This window comes from Pogoniulus pusillus, chromosome 16 (genome assembly GCF_015220805.1).
Source record: "Pogoniulus pusillus isolate bPogPus1 chromosome 16, bPogPus1.pri, whole genome shotgun sequence".
NCBI classification, from domain to species: Eukaryota; Metazoa; Chordata; class Aves; order Piciformes; family Lybiidae; genus Pogoniulus; species Pogoniulus pusillus.
Genome location: NC_087279.1, coordinates 6,286,754 through 6,312,189, shown reverse-complemented (window position 1 = coordinate 6,312,189; position 25,436 = coordinate 6,286,754). Strand labels below are relative to the sequence as shown.

Here is a 25,436-nt window from a genome sequence, read left to right as displayed (position 1 = left end):
ACAGGGAAGTGCCTGTGACTGCACCTTGTGCTGCTGCTGCTAATGATATGTAGAAATTCTAAATAAGAGGTTTTTGTTTTCTACCTGAGATAACTTGGCCCTTAGTGGCCCTTTCTCAGCCTTTCAAAACAGCATCCAACAGTCCTGACATCTTTGACACATACATCAGAGCAGAGTGCTTATTGCTTAGCTTGGCAGGAGTTAAACCCAGTGCTGTGAATTCGTGTCCTTTGCCTTGTTTGTAGACACTGGTGAAAGTGGCAAGTGTGTTCCAGAACAGCCCTTGGTAGCAGGGACTTGAGGAACTTTCAGGCCTGCAGTGAAAATGACTGCCCTTGTCCTAGAGGTGCTAATTGACCTTATGTGCATTGCTCTGCAGGAAGTTATGAGAGCCTCAAACACGTTTGATTACATCTCAGCAAGACACAGGACATGACAGTGGCTCAAGGTAGCCCCTTTTGCAGTTGCAGTGGATGAGAAATGTAGCACCTGGTTAATAACCCTGCTTCATGAGGAGGAAGATGATTTTCCATGACAAGAGAGAAAGGTATGAAGATGTCTTGTTACCACCTGATGTGAAAGGGACAGGACGAAGCTCTTTATGAGAAACAAGAAGTAGCTTCCCTGGGTTGGATAGCACCTTCATCAGGCTTTCCACACATCTTGAGCTCTGATTCCACAGCAGCTGTAGCCCCCAATACATCCTTCATTCCAGTAAATCCAGCCACTTTCAGGAAGAATTAAGTGAGAGAGGATTTCTTAGCTCCTGACAGATCAATCTAGTTCAGAAATAACTCTCACTTGATAAGGATCAGGTATAACTGATGCAGAAACTCCTACCAGCATGTATCTGAACATCTCTGAGCTACAGCATGAGGCCTCCTCTTTGTCAACACTAAAATTGGAAAGACTTATGGAGGTTCTAGCAATGATCAGGGATAATTAGCTAGATGTAGTCATGAGTGTGAGGCAGGTAGCGGGTTCCTTGATGCTCATTTATAGTTCTGCAGCAAATAAGTGGTGGCTACTCTGCACTGCTTGGACATCCATAAGCAAGAAGGGGTCTGTAGCTTGACACAGATGTCCTCCATTTCTGTCAAGGATAACCCAGGTCAGCACAATGCAACCAGGTAATTTTGGCTGCCCTAGTCTAACACCTACTAAGCAGACTTAGCTTGCTGCTGAGCAAGGCCTTTGTGTTGCAAATAACTTTGGTTGAGGGCTGCTGTGCAATGACTTCTCATGGAAAACACTAGAGGGTATTTTCTAATAGTACAGAGAGTACTTTTTATTCCATTTTGCCACAGTAATGGCATTAACTTCTGGGAAAACAGACAACACGAGCTCTAGGTCTGGCTTTCTTACTGACTAGCTCCTTGGAGAGAAGTCAACTCACTTTAGCCATATCCATGAAAGCTGCTGTGCCAAATAACTGAGGCCATCTGAAGCAGTTTGAATACCCTGTTGATATGCACTACATCATCTAGCAGGGTGTGGAAGTTCAAGCCATGAGTCTGTGCATGTATTCAAGCCACTTAGCTGTGTACAATTTCCTCCAGGCTGTGCTCTTCTTTATCTAGTCTCATAAAGTAGTGTTGGTATTGGCGCTTCTCAAAGAACTGCCAATGTGGACCCTCCAAAACAAGCAGTAGTGGTTCAAGCTGTACTGTTGGGGTGGTTTCATTGTGTGTGTGGCTGGCCCAGTGTCCATGGCTACATGTTTTGTGTGCAGTGGTGCTCCCCCAAGGTTTCAAATCTAATGTCAGCTCTGTGGTATTGCAGTCAAACAAACCCATGCCAAAGGGCATCTATGGTGATGGAGCAGTGAAACACCACTCCTGTGCTTGAGTGCCTTGGTGTCAGTTGGGTGGCCAGACAAGATCAAACTGAGCATTGTTCTCTGCACCTTCACAGGCCTGAAGCTGATGGGAATGAGTGCTGGATGAACACAGAACAAAAAGAAGTGTGGTGTAAGAGCTGACGGAGGGATGTAAGTAGTGGGGATAAATACAGAGGCATACTACTGGGCAGGTTTCCTCATTTTCTGCTTCTCATACATATGTAGATGAAATAAACATTTAAACTTGTCCTGGGCTTATGCTGTGGAAGGGAACATCCTTCTTCAGGGCTGATGATCATGCACCTTTCTTTACAAGTAGGCAACAGGTTGGGCAGATTCACTTTTACCATGCCAGGCTATCAGGCCTTAAACTTCCTTTTTCTTAACAAAGCCCCTTGCTTGTAAGGAAAAAAAGTCCTCTGGCAAATTCTGATTTCCAGGTAGATGAAGGTAATGGCACAGACTTGCATTGCCTGTTCAGATCAGATGGACAGGGAAGGATTAAACCCCTGTGGTGTTTCTGAAGTAGGTGTATGAGGAAAGCATTTAATGATCACTTAAGAAGGTGGTTTTGTTTTGTTTCTTTTTGTCCTATGGTCAGTTTTGATCCCAGCTATACATAGTTCTGGCCCTTGATGCTAACAATTGCCTCTGTGAAATACAGATTTAAAGTACTTTCCACCCTGTTTTGATAACTGAGGGCATCCTTTTTGGATGTCCCACAGTGTGAAAGGTAACACAGAAATTCAACAAATTGGCCCTTATCCTTTAACTTCTCTGCTTTTAAAACTCTACATATCTCAGCAGGATTTATGTACCAAGACCTTTTTTTCCCCCCACTTTGGATTTCTGATTCTCTCCCTGCTTAGTTTTTGTTTGAAGACAAACTCTTCTGGTAGTGACACAGAAATGAATTGTGGTAGAAATATTGCAGCTAAGAAAACCCAAATGGATTTAAATTGATATTTTATAGAATTGTCATAGGATCATAGAACAGTTTGAGTTGGAAGTGACCTCCAAAGGTCATTTAGTCCAAGCCCCCTGCATCCTCCACTAGATCAGGTTGCCTAGAGTCCTGTCAAGCCTGACCTTGACTATCTGCGGGGATGAGGCTTCAACTACACCCTTGGGCAGCCTGTTCCAGTGTTCCACCACCCTCACAGTAAAGAACTTGTTCCTAACATCCAATCTAAATCTCCTCTTCCCTAATTTCAAACCACTGTCTCTTGTCCTATCTCTACATGCCTTTCTAAACAGTCCCTCTCCAGCCTTCTTGTAGTCCCCCTTCAGGTACTGAAAGGCTGCCATAAGCTCTCCATGGAGTCTTCTTTTCTCCAGGCTGAACAACCTCAGCTCCCTCAGCCTGTCCTCACGGGAAAGATGTTCCAGCCTCCAGATATTTTCATGGCTGATGGACCCACTCCATCAGGTTTGTCTCTTTCCTGTGTTGAGGGCTCCAGGGCTGGATGCAGTACTCCAGGTGAGGTCAGAATCATAGAATTAACCAGGTTGGAAGAGACCTCCAAGATCCAGTCCAACCTTGCACCCAGCCCTGTCCAATCAACTAGATCATGGCACTAAGTGTCTCATCCAGACTTTTCTTCAACACCTCCAGGGATGGCGACTCCACCACCTCCCTGGGCAGCCCATTCCAATGCCAGTCACTCTCTCTGGCAACAACTTCCTCCTAACATCCAGCCTAGACCACCCCTGGCACAGCTTGAGACTTGTTCTCTTGCTGGTTGCCTGGCAGAAGAGACCAACCCCACCTGGCTACAGCCTCCCTTCAGGTAGTTGTAGGCAGCAACAAGCTCTGCCCTGAGCCTCCTCTTCTGCAGGCTGCACATCCCCATCTCCTTCAGCATCTCCTCACAGGGCTGTGCTCCAGTCCTCTCACCAGCTTTGTTGCCCTTCTCTAGCATGTTCCAGTATCTCAACATCTCTCTTGAACTGAGTGGCCCAGAACTGGACACAGTACTCAAGGTGTTGCCTGACCAGCACGGAGTACAGGGGAAGAATAACTTCCCTTACCAGGTCTTACCAGAGCAGAGAATGATAGAACAATATTTCATGCTTCATTCTGATTTCAGGTGAGTATTTTGAGACATTTGCACAGGGATTGTGCTTCATGATTCATGTGTAAAGGTCTGATATGAAACAGAAAGCTGAGTATCATGGTATTTGTTAGTAGTAAATGCAAATGTTTGTATTTCTGATGTAGAAAAAAAAAAAAAACAACACAAAAAGAAACCAAACCCTTGTACAAAGCATTTTTCTCTTCAAACAGCATTTGTAGTGAAATCTCCAAAGACAGACAGAGCACAGGAAGCATTCATGGAACTGTATCATAGAATCATAGAATCAACCAGGTTGGAAGAGACCTCCAAGATCACCCAGTCCAACCTAGCACCCAGCCCTAGCCAATAATCGTACTGTTGTAATAGAAACAGTAGAAAGAAATACATATTACTTTCACTATCCTCCCTAAAATATGAGAGAAAGGAAATGTTTGCCAGGTATTATACAAAAGATTTTACCACTGGGGAATGTCAGTGTATCAAAATAGAAAGCTTGAGAAAATTTTCACTGAAAAAATATCTGCACATTTTCCATTTGAAACTATTAGTGGGCAGTGGGGAAGAAAACAAACACCTTCCCCTGAAGATGGTGAGATTATATGTCCTTTGAAAAATGGGCTGTGATTTTGGTCTCACCTTTTATAATAGGGTTTTCAGGAAACAAATTTAGCCCCAAGTGTTGCTGATGTGAAGATGACACAGTTTCTCAGGAAAGGTGAGAATAAGACACTGGAGACCAGCACTGCTGGGCCAAGTCCTCTTTTCCTTGTGCACTTTGCTCCTCAGTAAAAGCAGTGTCCCACATGTCTCTGCAGGTTGCACTGGTTTAAATACAACAGGGGAGAATTGGAAGAGGTCTACCATATTTGGGTTTGATTTTAAAGCAGTCTAGTTAAACTACTGCCAGTACTTAGGGTGAATGGATTTAAACCAGTTAACTCTATAACCAGTTTAACTAGCACTGACACTGTCCCAAATGACGTGAAATCAGTGTAAGTGAGAGTTTAACCTGGTTTGTCTACGTCTGCTTTGGCCTTTGCACCAGTTTAATTACTGGATGTGCATTGCTATGCTAGCTAAATAAGCTTGCCCTCACAAACTGTATTCCATGGACTTTTACTGGGTTTCAAGAAGTTGTTCTCAGCCTATCTGAGACTCTGTTAGTGATACCTCCTGGAGTGTATCTGTCTGCTTCTGCCTTTCCTTCTCCCAGAAAGCTTGCAAAAGACCAGCAAGCTCAGCAGGATGAGTTTGCATGCTTTTCTGTAGTAGTCTTTGAGAAGCCAGACCCAAATTATTTCCTACTGGGAAAATAACCCTCTGGTTTTTGGGAGGAGCTGGTCACACATAATCTGCTGCCAGCTCTTCTGACCTTGTTCTCAGCCCTGGATTTGTCTTTCTTAAGGAGGTAGTTCTTAAGAGTGGTATTAGCTTAGGAGAATCTCAGCTTTCACTTAAGAGACTATCTGCCTGCCTTTCGGCTTGTAAATGCACCACTATACCCAGTGACTGGGTGTTATTGGCCAGGAGTCTGGTTTAGAGGATGTCAGATTCTCCTCTGCAGTCAATGGACTGAAAGTGGGAGTCCTCAAGTGACTCCTCTCCATCTAGCAAATCCCTTCCCTGAATCCCCCCCCCCCCGCCAGACCAAAGAAGACTGACCATTTGTTCCTGCTGAGGCAGTTGTGTCCTCCACACCACTCTCCTTATAGATCGAGGAACATCTGCCTTGAGCAGTAAGCTCAGGCTGTAATGTGGAAATCATGAAGACTATTCTTTTGATGAAGAACCAGAAGGAATGACTTAATGCCCAGTGCAGACTTTTTTACCCTGAAGCCAAGTCAGAATGACATTGCTCTTGCAGCTTCTGTTTGCACCACTGCCACTGTTGCTAACCAGTGTCATGAGTTAGTGTCTGGAAAGAGGAACATGTGAATATCAAAGCAAGGATATTGAACAACAGAGATTGTCCAGTTCCCCTTTTAATTCTTCTGTTATCCATCCAAATACAGCAGAGATGAAGAAAGGGAGGACTAGGAATTAGTGGATGATTCATTAGTAACATAATTCATTCAGGAGCCCCAGCTGCAGAATTAATCACCTTCAGTTCTGCTGATAAAACCACCCTGGGACTGACAGGGTTTCAGACTTTGTTCCAAACTGATGACACAGTCGTTGAAACTATAATTTAAAATATGAATTCTGCTCATTTCTCCTGGGGTATTCATGTAATAAGGGGGCCCATTTTCTATCTGAGAACTTGAAACTTTGACTGAGAGAAGCAGATGCAAACTTTGCAGTGAAGAGATTAGACCTGGCAGCAGCATCTCGCATGGGGCAGGCTGTGCAGAGCAAGGCTGTCCTGCTGAGACCTGGAGTAGCTGGCCTGTTGTTCTTCCTCATAAAATGATTTCTGGACTCCTTCTCAAAATATCTGGTGGCTGCTGGCTGTCTCGTGAAGCCTTGCATGCAAAATCCTCCTGCTTGGAAGAATTGTCTTGCTGTATGTGGCTGCTGGTTTTCATAGAATCATTAAATGGTTTAGGTTGGAAGAGACCTCAAAGATTATCTAGTTCCAAACCCCTGTCATAGACAGGGACACCTCCCACTAGAACAGGTTGCTCAAGCCTCCTCATCCAACCCAGCCTTGAACACCTCCAGGAGGTGATTCAAAGATCACATTCTGTGATTCTGTGATCCACAATCTCCCTGGGCAAGCTGTGCCAGTGTTTCACCACCCTCTTTGTAAAGAACTTCTTCCTAACATCTAGTTTAAACCTCCCCTCTGCCAGTTGAAACCCACTACTCCTCATCCTGTCATTACAAGACCTTGTAAATAGTCTCTCCCCGGTCCTCCTGTAAACCTCCTTCAGATACTGGAAAGCCACTACAAGCTCTCCTCGAAGCCTTCACTTCTCCAGGCTGAGGAGCCCCAAGTCTTGCAGCCTGCCCTTCATGTATGGCACAGATGTGCCAAGTGCTGCTGTTGTGACAATCAAGATACACAGTGGTTCTTTGGAAGACTGCACCTGGTGCACAGTAAAGCAACAGCTAAATAGTTAAATTTACATGGCTTTCATCCACCTTGGACATCTTCCATCCTAAAGAGCAGGATTTCCCCACTGTTACACTTCTGAGCTGTGTTGTGTAGGGAGTTTATGCTGAAAGAAGCTTGTCTGGTTTATTTTCTTGAGTAGGGAGAAGGAATCCCATTGATTTGAAAGCAGAAAGGATTGTAACTGCATCTTATGGGAGTGAAGCTGAAATGGCGCACAGGGTAGACAGGAACTGTGATTAAAGATGGAGTAAATGTGTGAGGGTATCACTGGGAGGTGGAGTAAGCTGAGGTCTGCAATGGAGTGCATCTCAGGTGAGCAAAGAGTTGGGCATAACAGCTAGGGAGGGAAGGACAATGGGTGACGTGTTGCTGATCTGCAAAGATATGGTGTGGCTGGGTAAAAAGAAACTTAGACCAGAAATGAGACAGGACAAGAAAGAGCATGGGCAGACAGAGGCCCTCTGCTACATCTGACCTGGAGAGTGAAGTAATTGTAAAGAGATATTTGGAATAAGAGATTTTAAATGGCAGTGTATGCAACTGGTGGAGCAAAGACATGTGACAGGGATCTTCCTGTGAGACTCTACCTAAGCTGATACTGAAAACTCTGGCTGAAATGCCACCTTTCTTTCTGTATTCAATGCTGAAAGCCTTTAAACAATTGTTTTGCCTTGTAAGGAGATAAAGAGGGATAACAACTTCTTGTCTTTTAGTCTTCAGGGATAAAGTGCATTCTCTTCCCAAATTTCACAGTGTACAACTCAGAGAATGAATGCAAAGGGAACTTTCTTCAAAAATAAGTCACATGTCTATCTAATATTTTTTGAATAGCAGCATTGACTGCTTCCTTCCCTCTTCAAATGAATGCACAAATTGTTGGGGAAGTCTTCCAAACTGGGAACTCTGCTGAGTCAGGTGGCAATTTTTTGCCTACTTATGGAGATAACAACCTACATTGCTGCTCCGTACCATCAGCTAGAGATCCTCAGGCTGTGGTTTGGGTAACATTGCTGATGGGAGAATCATTTAAAATGGTACTTGTAGGCCAAAAGAAATAAAAATATTAGGATTAGAAGTGAAGGTACCACAAATGAGGGAAAGAGTAATCACTAGTGGGGGGGTGGGGGGAGGGAAATAGCATCTCTGTCCAATATGCTTGCTGCATGTTAAATTGCGCACCCCAGAATATCTTGGCAATCATTGCTGCAATCACAGGAAATGTTGGTTCAGAAGGAGGAAGAGCTGTGTCTCCTGATAAACCCTTCTCCCTGGGAGCTGCATAGCTGAAGTCCTTCAGTCTCCTATATCTTTGTGCTTCTAGGTCTTGATGAGATTCTAGTCTGAAAAGGAGAATTTGTCTCATAAACCGAACACATATTTTAACAGCTTTAGCAATATCAGACCCATCTGTTGAAAAATAACTGAACAGTGATGACCAGAGAGAAGATGTCTGCATGGCACTGGGGAGCTAAGAAGAGCTGAGGAGCCCAGACACGACTGCTCACGATTTTTGGAGGGGGTTGTGTTAGTCTGTGTAAAGAACAAGACGTAAGTGCCATATAAGTACTGAGACTGCCTATGTTGATAGCTTTTAATGTTCAGCTCTAGGAAGGAATTAACACAGCATGAAAAATTCATTCTATTTGAAAAAAAAAAAAGAGAGAAAAAAACCCCAAATGTAGGCAAATGGAATATTTTCTTCAAGGGAACAAAATAATGTAGTTGTCAATGTAGATGCAGTTTGGTTTATTCTGGCTGTGATTTGCATTTAATCATTCTTGAAAGCAAGGCCAGCTACAGGCAATTAGAAAAACAAGCTGTGCATTTCCAGTGCTTCCTAAATCTGATTATGGGACTGTGCCCCTGATAAAACCTGACTTACCTCCTAGAGAGCTTTTGGGACTTGCTCAAAGGTCATCACCCTTAGTGGAGTGACAATGCTACAGAAATCCTACCCAGTAAGAGTCTTAGTAAGGCTATGCCATTAGTGCAAACACTAGATTAAAGCTTGTGTTCTGCCAGCAATCTGATGTTTGACAAATGACCTTTTTCTGTTTCATTTTTCACTTTGCTAAATAGGATCATTGTTCTTGACCTTATAGTGGCTTTCTGGTACCTAAAGATGGTCTGCAGGCAAGAGGATGAGGGACTTTTTAACAAGGAGTGCAATGAAAGGATGAGGGGTAATGGTCTCAAACTGAAAGAGGGTAGATTTAGGGTAGATATTAGGAAGATGTTCTTTACTGTGCAGTTCATGAGGCATTGGAACATGCTGCCTAGAGAAGATGTGGATGCTCCATCCCTGGAAGCATTCAGCATCAGCTTGGACGGGGCTTTGAGCAACCTGGTCTAGTGGAAGATGCCCCTGCCCATGGCAGGGGGGTCTGAAACTACATGATCTTTAAGATCCTTTTGAACCCAAACCATTTCATGATTCTATGATTCTTGCTCACTTCCTTGAAGCAGTTTGACATCCACAGCTGGAAAACACTCACCAGAGCTATACAGAAGTCTGAAGCCTACATCACAACAACAGTGACATAATCTTTAATTTCACTTAACACGTATTTTGTGATTGATCTAATTTTCTTTATGGCAATCTCACTGCAATATTGGCATAATAGGATTTAGCTTTGCTTGCTTTGGGTCATGCTTATGCATTAGTATTCTGCTGAGGCACAGTGGAAGTATTGTTCCTTCACCCTGAAAGATAAATTCTAAAAGAATACTATAAGCACAAATGACATCTATTATGAGCAGAAGAATGCTTAGTATGACTCAGCAAAACAGTGCAAAGGTCCCAATTAGCCCAGGTTCAATGAGGAATTGCCCTCATCTGAACACCAAATGCAAACTTTGTGTTGCACAGAGGAGGGATGGAAAGCAGAAATGAAAGCTTCACGGTGTGACAGCAAGACAAGCAGCTTCCTCTCTCCCTGGGAGCTGCATACAACAGCCCTACTGTAGGTACAAAATCGCAAGTGAAGCAGCATTACCCAGGATGCATATTTGCATGCTAGGCCTCTTTCGAACTAGCACTCTAACTGAATCAGGATGCCCCTAAGCCACACATTTCTAATAGCAGAAGAGAGGATCTCAACTTTACACCTGAAAAACTGGATGCAAAATCTTTACAAAGAGATGACTTCTACTACTCACTCCCTTTCATCAAATCATGGAGCATTTCTTCACTCCCAAAAGCACAGTTTGTCAGAACCCCCCCCAAACCCACAGAGGCTCAGGCTGTAAACATACCTTAGCAATAAGGGTTTTTTCCCTAAGTTGTCTCTAATTGTTTGTTTGTTGGTTGCTTTTTTTTGTGCCCAAAGCACTGTTAGCAAGCCTACTCCTCTATCAAGCCACCTCAGCCATCTGCCAATGTGGGCTCAAAAGAACATTCTTCAGGGCCTTATCCAATTTGTTATATCTGATTCATTAAAGTAATTAGTCTTGCTCTTAAGTCATTGCTGGGAGTTTGGCAGCTGCAGAATAATCTGGGACCTAAATTTCTAAGCCAAGCTAAAATCCTTGGGTTTATTTAATTGTCTCTTGCACTGCTTGAAATGAGCAGGAGGCCTGGCTGTCCAGGTGTGAGCAGTTCTCAGTGCAGGGCCAAGCAGCTTCTGCATCTGAGATGAGGAAAAGCACAGGTGGAAAAGCCTCTTCTCTGGTTTACCTAGTCTGGTGGAGTTGGTTGTGCTGCACTGATAGAACACAAGTGGGGTCATTTTAGATAAGATGATATGATGGCATCAGAATTAGAAGGCATCAGTTAGCAGCATCCTCAAATGTTTCTTTGAATTGTGCAGTGACTTCATTTAGTGGGCTCAAAGCCCTGAGGAAAGGCCATGAATTAAATTTTTGATGGTGTTCCTGAACTGCAAGGTCCCCATCATCCTAATGTTACAGTGAGAAATGAGACACTGCAGACCTAAAGGAGGTTTCTTGCACTCTGGATTGTAAAGGAGAATATCCTGATGGTCAGTGCTGACACACAGCCCCTTGTGAGCATAGGGATAGAGATATGCTCCCAAAATCCATCTCTCTGTAGCACCAAAATCCCAAACTGAAGAAAAAAAGGAAGGCCAAGCAGAATAACTTAACAAACACCTTTAAACTCAAGGAGAGATTAACACCATTGCTCACAGAGGCTTAGCAGACACAAGATGTCTCTGATCCTCAATGCCACCTGAATCCCCCTATGCTGAAACCTTCTTGCCCATCCATGTCCTCCTGCTTCAGTTCTCCCTGGGACTTCATGCCTGCTGTGGCTATGACACAGTGGGGCAGAGGCTCTTACTAACTCTGCATTCAAGGATTATCTGCTTTTAGTTTCCTAATCCAGCCAGGAGACAACCTGGAACCTGATGCAGTCTGCTGTAAATCACTGCAACCCAGCTGGCTCTCACACTTCTAATTTTACTGCAACTTTCTTCACAAGGTTTATGAGCTTTTCTCAACTTATAAAGACACACAGAGTTTGAAGGAAGCCTCTCAGAGATAGAAATTCTTGTGCTGAGCACTTATCCTGAAAAGTGCTGAGTGCAGAGAAGTGAGTCCACATCACTTTTGTATCTGGAAAATAAACTATCATCATTGTCCTACCCTCTATAGCCTCTAGATCTCTGTTGTTTGCAGTCAGACCCATCACATCTTCCCCTGCATAGCACAACCCTCACTTTCATCTTCTATTGAACTCCTAGCAAGGTCAGTGCCTGAACCTGAACCTGCACAGGAATGCTGTGCTGCTGGACACCCACTGCTATGTCTGACAAGACTCTGCCAGACGCTTTCTAGGGTGCGACAGAAAGCCCTTCTGCGTGCGTGGTGAAGGGTTTGAAGAGCAAGGCTTATGAGGAGCTCCTGAGGGAACTGGGATTGTTTAGGCTGAAGAAAAGGAGGCTTAGGGTGGACCTTCTCACTCTCTGCAACTCACTGAAAAGAGGTTGCAGTGAGGTGGGTTTTGTCCTCTTCCCTGTAGTACCAAGTGATGAAACAAGAGCAGACAGCCTCCACCTGCACCAGGGGAGGTTTAGGCTGGACAACTGAAGAAAAATGTCTCTGCTGAACAAATGGCCAAACATAGGAACAGGCTGCCCAGGGAGGTGGTGAAGTCATCGTGCCTGGAGGTGTTAAAGGACACGGTTTAGTGGCCATATCGGTGTTAAGTCAATGGCTGGACTCCATGATCATAGAGGGCATGTGATGATTCCATGCTGGGGCTGGTCCTGGACAGGGCACGGCTGCAGGGAAACCTGCAGTTCTTCGTTGTCCAGCCAAGGGCAGGCGTGACGTCACTCTGGCGCTTGCCAAACGTCACAGTAGCGTGACGTCAGGCTTGGGGGGCGGGGTCCGAGGGACGGGAGGGGCGGCAGGTGGCGGGCACGGCTCGGTTGCGTTCGGCTCGACTCGGCTGCGCTCGGCTCCCCCCCTCTCCGCCCCCGCGCTCCCGGCTGACAGCGCCTGGTCCGGCCCGGCCCTTCGCTGCGCGGCTCGGCGGGAGTTGTAGTGCGCAGCGGGCGGAGGCGGCCGGGCCGGCCCCGGGGCGGACTACAAGTCCCAGGCGGGGCGGGCGGCGCTGGTGTGTGTGAAAGCGGGCGGCGCGGCGAGGCGAGGCTCGGTTGGGCTCGGCGGTAACCTCCCGTCTTTCCCTCTCGTAGCGGCGACGATGCAGGCTGAGTCGGGGATCGTGCCGGACTTCGAGGTGGGCGAGGAGTTCCACGAGGAGCCCAAGACGTACTACGAGCTGAAGAGCCAGCCCCTCAAGAGCAGGTGGGACAGGCGGCGGCCGGCGACCCACACCGCCGGGGCGGAGGACGCGATGCCCCCGCGCTGCGGGGCCGTGGCGACGCGGCGGGTCCTTGCGCAGAGCCAGGCCGTCTGTAAAGGTTGCGGTGCCCCCCGCGCCGAGGGGAGGCATCCTGCGCAGCGGGGCGGCCATTTAGTGCTTCCTGCCATAATAGCGGCGTTGTTGGGCGGGAGGGCGGGCCGGGCCCGCGTTATGTAAAGGGCATTGTTGGCCGTGCGGGGCCTCGCTGTCACGCCGGGGGAGTCCCCGCCGGCTACTCTGGCAGGGGACGGGACACGCAAGGCACCGGCAGTACCTGCCTCCCGGTGAGAGCCGCCGCGTCTGGAGCCCGTCCTTGTGTCCCCCCGCCGGGCAGGTGCGGCGGCGCTCGGGTGGGGTCAGCGCCAAGCTGCAAAGTTGTTGCAAGGTCTTGCGGTGTGTAAAGGTGTCTCGGGGTTTTTCTTCCGACTTTCCGAGGCGGTTTGTTACTGTTCGTGCTTGGGCACTGAAAACTTTTGCCTGGGTACGTCACTTTCTCCCTGGAGTATTTTCTCCCCGAGATACATGTTTTATTCTTATCTGGAGCGGCTGCGGCACATAGATATGGTTTGTAAAGGGAAATAAGGCAGGGTGGATTTCTCTCCTTTCGGAGGTGTTCGGTGTCAACTTTTTGCCCTAGTGCTGGGGGAAGGAAAAAAAGAAGGCAAGCAAACGCGCTCCCACGCCTTGAGCATCTACCGTGTCAGCAGTGGCACGTTTCTGCCTCCTCTGCTGCTTCATTCAAAGCGCTCTGGCGGTAACCAACCCTCCATTTCATCACGGCGCTCTCCGAAGCAGTACTGAGTTGGATCGAAGGTTGCTGCTGCAAGAGTGTCTTGTTTGTAATCAAGTCTGCTGTTAGCCTGTCTTGATCGTCATGGCTTTTAGTTCCGAACAATGCGCTGTCTGTGTACGCGTTTGAGGAATGAATGAGAAGGTAAATATTTAAAGGAAACGTGTGCTAAAATGAGCTTAGATTGTGCCGCCTGTCAGACTTCAGAGTAAACAAGTGAATTGTTGATCATGCTCTGAGTGTTTGAGGAACTTTAAAGATGTTGTTAAAAATTCTACCACAGCCTGCAAGGACTGGCAAGTGGAGGGCCCACCTCCTGCAGCCTGGCTTCGTGGCAGCACTCATGAATGTTTGGTGTTGCTGAGAAATAGTGCATATAGCCAAGGTAACCAAAGCTGCCACAACTCCTCTGCCCTCCTGGACTGTGCAGGGATGTTGCCATTGCCCAAGCAGTTAGCTAGGAGCCAAGCTACAGAGGAGAGGACAGCGCAGCAAAGGTGGATTCGTCTGCAGTGATGGGTTTCACTGTGAGGGAGGCAGCTGGGGGACCTATGGGGTTTTGGGCTCAATGTCTGCGTCACCAGCGGAGTGCAGCAGTTATGAGATAGGTAGTAATAATTGCATCATTATCAAATAGCCCTCTTTGCAACAGCTGTGGGCTCTGGCTGGTGTGCAGGAGTTGTCCCTTTGTGGTTGTCCACATTGCAGTCAGCAGATGTGTGTCTTCAGATGATGTGGCGTCTGTGTCTTCAGGTAGGAGGTCAGCAGTGGAACTTCAATAGCAAGTCTGCATTTGACCTTGCACAGGTGCTCCAGCTGCTTTTAGTTCTTGGGGCTTGATGCTTTGGGAGCAGAATTCCTTGTGCACTTCACTTTTCTCAGGGAAGTGAATAAAGATACTCTGGAACGAAGCACTGGACTGTTTGGTCATCTTCTGAATGTTGTCACTTCAAACTTCTTAGACAGAATTGCTCCAGTACGTTCTTGCCTGATACTCTTGCAGAGCCAGCACTGCCCACCCTTTGTGTTTAAAGGGATCTCTGTGTCAGTCATCCTGGCATTCTGATGGTGCCTCAGGCCTGTATGTGCTCTGATGTTTCCAGGAGGGCTTGTTGGGTAGCAGAAGTGACCAGCTTGCCCCAGTCTGCCTCGTGTCCATCCACATGTACCCATGCAAGAAGAGAGAGCCCTGAGGGTGGAATAATAAGGACATAGTTTTTCTGGCAGATAGCAAACTAACGTGCTAACCTCAGCACAGAGCCTGCTCAGCTCACGTACAGCTCTTAGCTTGAGGTAGTCTCAGTTGTCTTCCTGGTTTTGTGGGAGCTGAAGAGGCGAAGAAGCCAGGGCCCTTGCCATGTCTGCATAAACCTGTCCCTGGAGCCAGGCTGATAAAACTTGATGATAACAGGAGACAAAAGTTGCTTACAAACCTGTTTGCTTCGTGATGTGCAGATCATAATCTAAGAGGACTTCTGTGGTACTTCAGCTTTGCTCAGGTCCAAAACCAGTCTGACTGATGACTATCAAGAGTATCCAACATCACCTTGCTGCTTTCTCTTGTGGCAGTAAATCAGGAGTAATTACACAGCAGTCAGTGGAGTAGCGCCAGGTCAGCGCGGTGTAGCGATGGGACTGTGGCCATGGGAATAGCTTTCCTACCATTTTCTCTGCAGCCTTGGCTGGAAAGGTGCCTGGGGAGCTGGTAAACCAGAGGCAATAGCTGATGTTAGATGAGTCTAAATAGCAGTCTACTCCTTTCCCTGGTGGGAACTGCTGATTTCCTAGCAACATTCAGGCCTTTCTCTGATCTTCTTTAACCAGAAGAGGTGAGAAGCATCCTTGGCTTACTTGTAACAACTGAAATTGTGAGTACTTAGAAGAAGCTATCCAGCTCAGAAGTACACAAGAATATCAGTATTCTGAACCAAGTGGAAACTCTTTTTGTTGCCCAGTTTAATTTGATCCTGCCTGTATTACAGTCCTTCCCTCTGCAAAACTCTACCGTTTTCCTCCCAGATTGCTTGTTTTCTAGAATATGACATCCAGTTAAAGATTTCTCCATTGTGCCCTTGCCATTATTCCATCCATATTTCATAATTCGTCTGCAATCCAAAGCCACAAGGGGTCTGAAATAAAAGCTTTTTGCAGTAAATACTGTACAAACTTAGGCCAAGCCACAGCTGAATGTTAGAGGCCAGGGAAAAATGTAAGCCCAGCAAAAAGCTTTAATCACACGGAATGAAGAAGAGTATGTGGGGCAGAGATGCATCAATTCCAGCTGTATTTCCTAAACTCAGTCTCATGAGAAGTTAACTTCTTGTGTAGAGTATTAGCTATGTATAAGGGCTCTCTGGAATTTGCTGTGGTTGAATGTCTTTGAAAATTGAGAATATGTTTTGGTTGCTTTGGTTTCTCCAGAGTCCTTTTTCACTATATGAGGAAACTGGGCTCTATGGTTTGCCAGTAAGACAATGAGATTTATTCTCCCCTCTCCATTCAGATTTCATTCCTCTTCTGCCATATTAATCTGAGGATAGTAGCTTTAATGTATGAGTGCATACATTTAAATATGTATACCTGTGTAATGAACAGGTGGGTAAGATTTCTTTTCTGATACAAGCAGTGCACAATGAAATCAATGGGAGTTCTATTTTCAGGCAATCAGTTGAAGAAAATAATGCTGTTACCAAAAGTAAACACAGATCTTGGCATGGCTGCATGCAGTTATCAGGGCACTGTAGGCTTAAGTCTGTGACACTGCTGATTCTTTACAGCATTCAACTTCTTAAAGCAATGTTTTGGATATCAAAATGGTATCTGGAAGTAAGAACTTCAATCTGCCTCTGTACAGGTGGTCTGAACTAACCCAGATGTGCTAAATGCAATGAAGAAGGTCTATAGTCAATTCCTTATTCTCTGATTTTTTTGGTTCTCTCCAGTGTGTGTCCATTTGGATGTTATGTGCCACTCAGCAAGTGCCAGCAAGTTATTGTCAGTTACTGTAATTTACTGCCTTGCTCTTAATAAAACCATATCCCTGCAGGTAATTTACTGCTATTTGTGCTGTTTTCTGTTGCCCTTTCCCAGCTTATTTATTTTCAGACAGGTTTGAATGATGAAGTTACCGAAGTATTTTTAGTGGAAGAAGTTACTAGGAAGTGCTTTCAAGTTGCTTGAAGGTATTTTAGGAAGCTTATTCCTGCTTTATGAGCAATAGCATTGAGATGCCATTATTGAAGCAGTGATGGGTTTTGTAAAATTCTCATCGTGCTTGGTCTCCAAATGCTGCTTTTTAATGTAAGCTTTCAATATTGTACTTAGATGAGCTAGTGCCTCATCTCTTTCCAGTTAGGATCCTCTGTAAAGCACCCCTCCTTTCTTCCTTTTCTGGTACTGTGCTAAACAAGTCTTGATTCAGTGAAAATATCCCTTTTAATAACCCAGTGTTTGTTGAGGAACTATTAATTTCACCAAAGAGCCATTTTTGAACCGTGTACTTAGTCTGGAGCCAAAGAGGACTTTACTAAAGTGCCTCAGCCTGCAGATGATCAAATTCAATTTTGTAAATGAACTTTGCAGCGTGATTAAATTTGAACTTGATTACATTAGGCTTCTCAACATTGAGTTTGTGCCTTATTGGAGGTAGTCTTTTCATATTACTGCTATTTATGGATCTTATTCAAGTGTTTTATATTCTGCTTGGGTTCTGCAATGCAGTTTGCTCAAGCTACTGCTTATATCTGTTCCAGTTGTGCAAGAAGTGGAAAATATCCTTTATTTAGAACAGGTCACATGTGCTTGCATCCAGGAACCGAGTCTCAGGGTGTTTAAAAAAAAAAAATTGAAAATGTATCTTGGAGGAACAGATTTAAAGAGTTCCTGAAATATTTTTCCGTCTGTTCCAGAGGAACATTACATATTTTCAACGAAAAGGTAATAATAGCCGAGTTTAAAGTGCTATGTAGGCTAGCCCTGACTGAAGTCAAGGATAGAAGGCTTAACCGATGGCAGTGGGAGTAGAGTTAAGCCAGGAGTATGCCTCTTTGAAATCTCTGGTAGCGTTTTTGTGAGTGAGTCAATAATCCCATGTTTATTCTGCACCTCAGATTCGTTTGGGAAGGAAACCCTTGCCACAGCTTCTTGTACTTTTGTATTTTTGCAAACAGGCTTCCAAGGGAAGGCTGCAGTTGGAGTGTCTGTGGTATAAACATGTGGAGACAATCAGCGGTGTTTCGGTTTCTCTGCGCTGGGAGCGGGCGCTGCTCCCTCTCTGTAGCAGAGCGTGTTCCATGGCAAGAGATCCGCGCTGACCTTTTCTCTTCTCTGAAACTCTGACTCTGTTATTTGCAGTAGGCCTTTGCTATTTAGCGAGGAAACAGAAATAGCCCATGAAATTCAGTTCAGCATTTGCTTTGATACAAGCTACTGAACATCACCTTTTTGCTCCCCTAGCCTGCTTCCCTCGGGAGGATTTTGTTTGGCTGCCAGGCTGATCAGAGAGTGCAGATATTTTAAGCTGACTGCACTGACTTTGCACCTTTTAGCATGCACGTGTATTTTCTTTTGATTTGTTAGACTGCTGGCTGCATTAGTTGTAAGCACACATGCACTCCGCAGGAGATAAATCCATACCCTTCTGGCAAGCAGGAAGCTTCCCGAGCTGGCTGCTATCGATTTACAGAATCCAGGTGATAATTCCAATCAATATTTCTTCTGCTTCTTTAATGGCTGAAAATAAACAATTGTAGCCCTGCTCATGGATAGCTGGGGTGCCCCTCACACTGCTTATTCTCCCAACGTGTAACACAGGTAATTTCACAGGCCTCTGGACCAGAGTTTTGGGATTGCTGTGAACCTACCAGCTGTCATTAAGAAGTCAGTATGGAGCTGCTTCTGCGCTGTGTATGTTTTCGTTTGGCACTTAAGGGGATGTACCACAGGTCCTTTCCAGCACAGTGGTAGGCAGCATGCTGATTCCTGCTGTATCATTTGGTCAGAATCTAGGAACAAAACCAGAAGAGACTTGCAGATGTGCTGTTTCATAAACAAATTCAGGCTCTCTCTATGATTTATGATTAAAAGTTTAATGGGAAGAAATCTGTACAGCTGCTTAAAAATGAGGGTACAGGACTAACCTGTTTTGACACTTAATGTGCTGTTGTCCTATTTCTAGGCTTGCTTTCCGAAGCAATGCACTCTAAGGCTTTGAAAATGGAACAGGAGGAGTGATTTTTCTGTTTACTCTGCTGCTGAAAACTGAAATTGTGTATTGTCTGTTGATTGTTTTCTGAGAACGATCTCTGTTTCAGTGTTGAGACCAAAGTGAGAGTCCAACTTCCTTCAAACTGGCGAGGCTCTTGGCCATTGTCTGTGGTGTTCTATTTTGGATTTGAGAAGTTTTTGAAATGCATTTTTATTTGGTGAAAATTCCCTGTCTTTTTAGTACTGTTTTTTTTTGCTGGAACAAAAGAAAACAAACCCCACGATTAAGCAGCATGGCATGGCAGATTTTACTGAGCCATTAACTAGTGCATCCCTCTTATGATATTAAAACTACAATTATTTATTTTTACTTACTCCTGCAGTTAAAACAGTAAGAGGATGACCGCTGGCTTGCATGTAGCTTTGCAATTCGATTCATGCTGGGGAAAAACAGCACAGGAAAAGGAATATTGTTGCATGTTCGTAATATAACAATGCTCCTGCTTTATCTGCAACAGCTGTAGAAAAGCTGATGCTGCTTTAAGTGTCAAAATGGAAACATTTAGGTTCAAATAAGAAACTGTAGCAGCTCAGCCTGTCCTTCAGGCTACCTCCGAGGCAGAAGTTACATGTAGTTTTTTGTTAGGCATAACAGAGGTCTGCTTGCTGCAATTGCTAGCAATTTTGGGGTGCCTTTTAAAGGGCTCTCTCCTTGTATCTTTGGCCAGAATTTCAGCTTGCTACTTGCAAGGCCCCATTCATCGATGTCTCTGGGCTTCACCTGTAAATCAGCCTTGCAAAGAGAACTTAGGGGTGTCAAAGTGAAAGGTGATGGTGCAGGTATTGCTGGTACAAGCACAGAACTGGTAGAAACTAATAAGGAAGGCTTGCAATACAACTGCTAGCTAATACTGTAACCACTAATAGTGCCTTTGCATCAAGCTCAGTTTTTCTGGTAACATCTCTGCTGCTGTAATGTTTGTGTTAGCAGCTTTTTGCCAAGCATGCAAGCCAGGGTCTGGTGGTTTATTGCTGTTTTATTTTGTATTTTTTTTCCCCTTTGGTGGTAAGTGATTATGTAGAAACCCTTTGTAGGCTCCCCCTGCCCTGACCTGCTGCTTGCAGCTGCTGCGTGGACTGGACTGGCAGGTTGAAGGGTAAAAATGTGTTGCTGTGATATATAATTACTTCTTCCAGCATGAGCCAGCAGAGCTGCTTGCTGTGATGATTGTTACGTGTACTGCTATGTAAAACAGAATGTGAGTTTAATGTAGGGTTCGGGCCAGTATTTTAATGTTGTAATTAACAGCCTCTTAAGAGTAAACAAGTTGTGTTTTGGTTTGTTTTTTTAATGGGTTCCCATGAAGATTATTCCTTCACGATGTAGGCAGACTTACAATTGCAGATGTGGAATTTATGAATTCAGTGCCACTTGGAGAAATGAACATCAGGAACAAGCAAACACTGTTTTTTCAGATCCTTTTACTGTAGAATAGCACAGGTAGAGGGTCACACAGCTGGAGATCAGTCCTGCAGTCTATAGGGACATTTTGGCTAAGGGAAACGGTCATATTTGAGATGATGCAGCTGTTGCCATCTCTTGGAAGAACTGGATTCATCTTTAAATGCTTCCCAGAAACTGGTGATCTACTTTCACAGGTACGTTGCACTTCGGTTTGTGCCGTTCTTTGGACACAAAACTGGCATAAACCCACCTGAATCTGCTGCTTAGGCTGGTGTAGCTGAGTGGAGCATATTGAGAGGGCTGGTCTTCACAGATCATCCTGTGAAACTGCACTGGAATAGACTCTTCCAGTCTTAAAAATTCTGTGATACTGAAGTTGCAGGGAGTAGGAAGGAGATTTGCACCTATTTAGAACTACAAAGGCAAGCTTCCTTGGTCTTTGTGCAAGGATTACCTGCCTAGTTTGGCCTAGGTTACATCAAATAATTTAGTTCTGATTTATTTTGAAAGAAAATGACTTTACATGGTGAAAAATAGCATTTTGAGTGCCTGGAAAGATGCTGATCATCTTTGAGATCTTAGGTCCTGGAAGCTTGTCGAGTTGAATGTGTTTGAAGTACCAATAGCAGGTACTGCATTGTCAAAGCTTGCCTGTTCACCCTCGGATGCTGACACACTGGTTCTTGTTTTCACACTATGTGACAACTGCTGTATGTGTGGTAAAAACTTAGCAGGGCAGGGGCTTCGGGGTCTGGAGACCTGAGAAAAGCAACAAGAAGTGGGAACAACTGAAATATTCCAAATGAAGGGTGCTTTAGAATGGTGACAAGGAGCAGTGAGTGATCGTTGCTGATATTTCTGCCAGCCATCCCATTGCAACAGGTAAAGGCAGGCAGAAAATAGGAATTGCTATTGGTCTTTCTGGAGGAGAAGCAGCTGAGTGGGAAGTCTGGAGTGGAGATAATTAGCTGGAAACTGTTTCACGGTGAGAAGATGGAAGCAAGGTATGGAAGCTGTCAGATGGTGAGAAAGAGGGAATATAAGCAAGTGGGGGTTGTGGTCTTGGAGCTTCAAGCTTGGAAGTTGAAATAGCGCTGTAGAGACAGAAAAGGATCCTCTCCCAAGTGGGAGAGCCTGGCTGAGCAGGGTTTGTGCACATTTACTGTTGCCTTTTCAGGATTCTTTGGGCTTTATCTAAATAAAGGAGGAGAAGATTTGTATAAAATATGACTTAATTTAGAAATACTTTTCTTTCTGGATGTGTCCCTGCATGGTAATGTGCAGCTGTAAAGCCAAACTAGGAATACAGAGGTACAAACCCTTTCATAATATTTGTGGGCTTCATTCTGAATAAATAACAGTTGCAGCTTGAGGGAATGGAATCAGAAAAATACTGAGATGTGTGCACGTGGAGGGAATGATCTTACAGAGAAGCAAAGGGAAAAACCTCCTATGGGCTGTTCATTGGAAGCTGGAATGAGTTCAGGGGAGCGTGGGGCTCTTGCAGTAAGTCCCCTGGGATGCCATTAACTACTGTGTTTGGGTTTCTGCTCAATCTAGCAAGCTTTATTTTATTTGTACCAAATATTTACAATTCTACCCAGGCTCAGCCATGCTGGGGGCATGTTCCAGATGTCAGTGTGTCTAGAGAAGACATAGGCATAGCTCAAAAGGGTTGCTGGGGTCGTTTATTTATTTATTGCTGTTGTAACACCAAGGTTGCTATCTGATAAATGCTTATTCCACCCTTTGAGAAGGCACGTTGTAAATCTGTTAAGCTGCTCCTTTGTTTGTTAGGCTTGTGCATAATGAGTTTGGAATTTAAGATTAGTGGTATGCTGTTCAACTGCTCATTTCATGACCTCATCCTCCTGCTCAGCTCTCCTGCCTGTCCACCTGTCACATCCTGTTGGGCACCTAGGGCTACATTCATAAGGGGAACTTTGGTTTAGTGTTGCATCATCTCATTTTTATGTGTTCTGCTGCCTAGTGGAATTAAAAACCCTGTGAGGTAGGTGTCTAAGTTCTTTACAGAACACAAGGAGGAAAGGTGGCTTCAAAGAACACTTGTGAAAACCAACCTGTGGAATTGGGGATTGCCTGAGTCAGCCAGTGAAGGGTGTAAGAGGGTGCTGTTGATGTTGAACACTGTCTCTTGCAGGTTTGGTCGAGGTGAACTGTTGCTAAATTTTTCTTGAGCCAACATGTTCAAGACCTACCAAAAGTAGGTCTGCCCTTACAAAGATGAGAGAGCAGGTAGTATGCCATCCTCCTACACTAGCTTTACCCACTTGGTTTGCTAGCTTTGTTCCGTTGCCTCAAGACTTTACACACAAGTCTTGAGTTCCAGTCCTGTCTGTGACACAAAACATGGGACTGAATATGTCCATCATGCCTTGGAGTGTCTGAATCATTAAACTGCAAGCTTTTGAGGTACCTCTTCTGCAGAAGCTAGTCTGCTTTGCCTTGTATAGTATTCATTGAGCTTGTAGAGGCAGAGGTGGCTTGGTGTAACACAAGCAAGCGAGCATTTATCTGGAATGGTTCTCACTTCACTTCAGGAAATGGTTGGTTGTATGAAGTGGAATAGTTCTACCAGGAGGCAAGGAAGATGTGCTCAGAAATTAGATGGCTTTCAGCTCCCATCTGTTTCCAAGATAGTTGTCCAAATGCCTGTAGTCAAGGTCTCAGCATGAAATATGGAAACCTACTTGAAATACAAGTGCTGGTATTTGGAACATGGATAACTGGATGAAGAGGAAAGCTTATTTTGAGTTATGGGAACAGGAGGATCTTTAATTTTGTTGCAGGAGGGGAAGGTAAGGATGTCAAAGGGCATTATGGACTCTAATGGTAGTGATGACTGAAGAGCCTCTTGGTGGCTGTAAGGGGAAGGTGTCAGGCAAAGGTGGATATTAAGAGTGAAGATAAGTATATGTTGTTTCTTAAGAGCATTTAATTTTTTAGGATTATGAAATTCATGGTACAGCAAGAGAAGCTTGCATCGATGCAGAAGTGAGTTAAGGTAGTAGTAAGGAAGGCAGAAGATGAAATAATCTCTATCACAAACTTGTTTTTTTGATTTAGCTTCTTGCACAATTTACAGTTTCAATCTAATTGCAAAACTATTCTGCAAGTGATAATTTGGTTCCCAGCTAATACAACTTTTGGTATTTAATGTTCAAAGCTGTGCTGTAGGAGCTGTTAGTCCTAAAGATGCTGTGAGCCAGCAAGAACTTTTGGCTTTTCAGGAGTGGTGAGTAAGGTAGAAAAGCATGAAACAGATCTGTCTGTTAGGAGGATCCTGAAGATGCTGCAGTTACTCCTGGCTGGAAAGGGCCTAGTGCTGCTGCTGCATGTTTGCAGAGCTGGAGGAAGTCTTTCTTACAGCCTTTTTGGTATTTCCTAAAGGAATCGGCTACCCTACATTCACAGCAGGCTCCTGCTTTCTGAGAGAGATCCCTCTGAGTAGGCAGTAATTACTGTCTTTCCAAAGGAGTCCTTGTTTGTGGAGGAGACTGTTAATTATCCCTCACTTAGCCTTTCTAATGGCAGTGCTTGCAAGAGTTGTCTTGGGGTGCCATGATCTCCAGAGCACAAAATTTCCCTCCTTGAGGTCTGCAGTGATCTCTGTGTGTGTATGTACACCTTCTTGGGCCTCAGGTGGGATTTTTAGGGACTCACTCTTTGAAACTCTTGATCATATGGCTTTTTGCCTTGCAGCACCACTTGAGTCTATAAATAGACCTGCAGAGGAACAGGTCCAATGATCTTGTGTTCCCAAATGCTGTTCTGCTGTGCCAAGTGTCGCACTGCCTACCAGCCTGGGGAAAGGAGTGTGGTGAAAAAGGGTGGCTCTTATGGTTGGCTGCAACATGGAGCACCTCTGATATCAGGTGGATGTGGTCTCAGCTGGTAATCCCACCATTTTCATACACAGAGCTCCTCCTACACACTCTGGGCAGTGGAGCTCTTGTAGTTAGGCCCAGAGAGAGACACGTGGAGAATGACAGATCCTGCACTCAGAGGGTTTCAGAGCATCAGTGTGCCACTGTTCTGGAGCGATGTTCAGCAGATCATGGTGATGCTCTTGTTCTGGCTGGTGTGGAAAACCAGCAGTACTGCAGGAAAAACATTGAAGAAGAAATGCTTTAGTCGTCTTTCTTCCTTTTAGAGCTCCACTTTGTTTGAGTACAGGGTTTACTCACTACCTTGTTTTCTCATAATTTTTGAGATATGCTGTGAGCTGGGGAATGGTACTGGTTTGTGTGGTTACCAGTCTCATCCCTGTTAGCTGATAACTCCTGCCCCGTTGCTATGAAACGTTTCAGTGAGATGCCATGGAAAAGGGATGAATATCCATCTGCAACTGCAGAGTGATTTATTGTTTTCCATGGCTCCTCTCTTACTGATCAGTTTTCTAATCCTGTTGATGGTGGATTTGGATGATTTCTGGTGTTGTCAGACAATTATCTGATGTGTTTTCCATCTGTAATTTAATAACTTTGCTTTGAGGTTTATTAAATAACAGTGCAGAAAATTACAGTATCTGTCCTTGTTGTCTCTTTTCAGTGGGTTTAGAGGACTTTCACAGCTCTTGAAATTCTAATTTTGTAACCACTATTTTATCTAAGACAGTTTTCTCTGTATTTAAAAGCTACAGAATCGGGCTGTGCTTTAGAGAATGCTAAATTTGGCTGCTTGCAGAGTCATCCAAAGTACATGAGTTGTTCAGTAGGTGCTGTTTGGCTCCCTGTAGTGCTATAGGGAATGCTAGGCTTTGGGGATGATGTGATAAAATGCAGTTCCTCCTTTCTGCATATGGCATAGGAGGGGGAAAAAGTGGTCCCACTAGGAACTGCGTCCTTTATTTGGTGGCACAGTTGCAGAGCACCCCTGGCAGCAGAAAGGCAGATGCTCTAGAACTGCAAGATTGTATTGATTGTGTTGCATTTCTGCTGGAACAAAAATAAAACAGGCTCAGCATTTGCACTTTCCACTTGTGCATTGTTTTCTCTTTATTTTGTGTATTTAGAAAATGCTATGCTCTGCAAACTGCTGGTTTAGTATTTTCTGTGGAATGGAAACCATCTGGATAATTTAATCAAACTTTATCTGAGTTTTTGGTAACAGGCTCTCTTCTGTTTCCTGGAATCGTGTTAGATGAAGG

General features: G+C 44.8%; 1 protein-coding gene and 1 long non-coding RNA gene across 5 annotated transcripts in view; one reads left to right on the top strand and one right to left on the bottom strand.

Moving 5' to 3' along the window:
* Positions 1–7,759: 7,759 nt before the first annotated feature.
* Positions 7,760–12,355, bottom strand: LOC135182308 (uncharacterized). Its single transcript, XR_010305164.1, has 2 exons — positions 10,232–12,355; positions 7,760–8,316 (listed from the first exon to the last, which is right to left on the bottom strand). It is a non-coding gene; the product is annotated as an uncharacterized LOC135182308 (long non-coding RNA).
* A 112-nt stretch (positions 12,356–12,467) lies between these two features.
* MITF (melanocyte inducing transcription factor) overlaps positions 12,468–25,436 on the top strand; it is a 111,861-nt gene continuing 98,892 nt past the window's right edge. For 3 of the 4 annotated variants that reach the window (XM_064156254.1, XM_064156253.1, XM_064156252.1), the window contains exon 1: positions 12,569–12,748. In XM_064156254.1, coding sequence (XP_064012324.1) covers positions 12,645–12,748 — 104 coding nt within the window. In that variant the 5' untranslated portion in view covers positions 12,569–12,644. The other variant, XM_064156251.1, reaches the window with a different exon arrangement.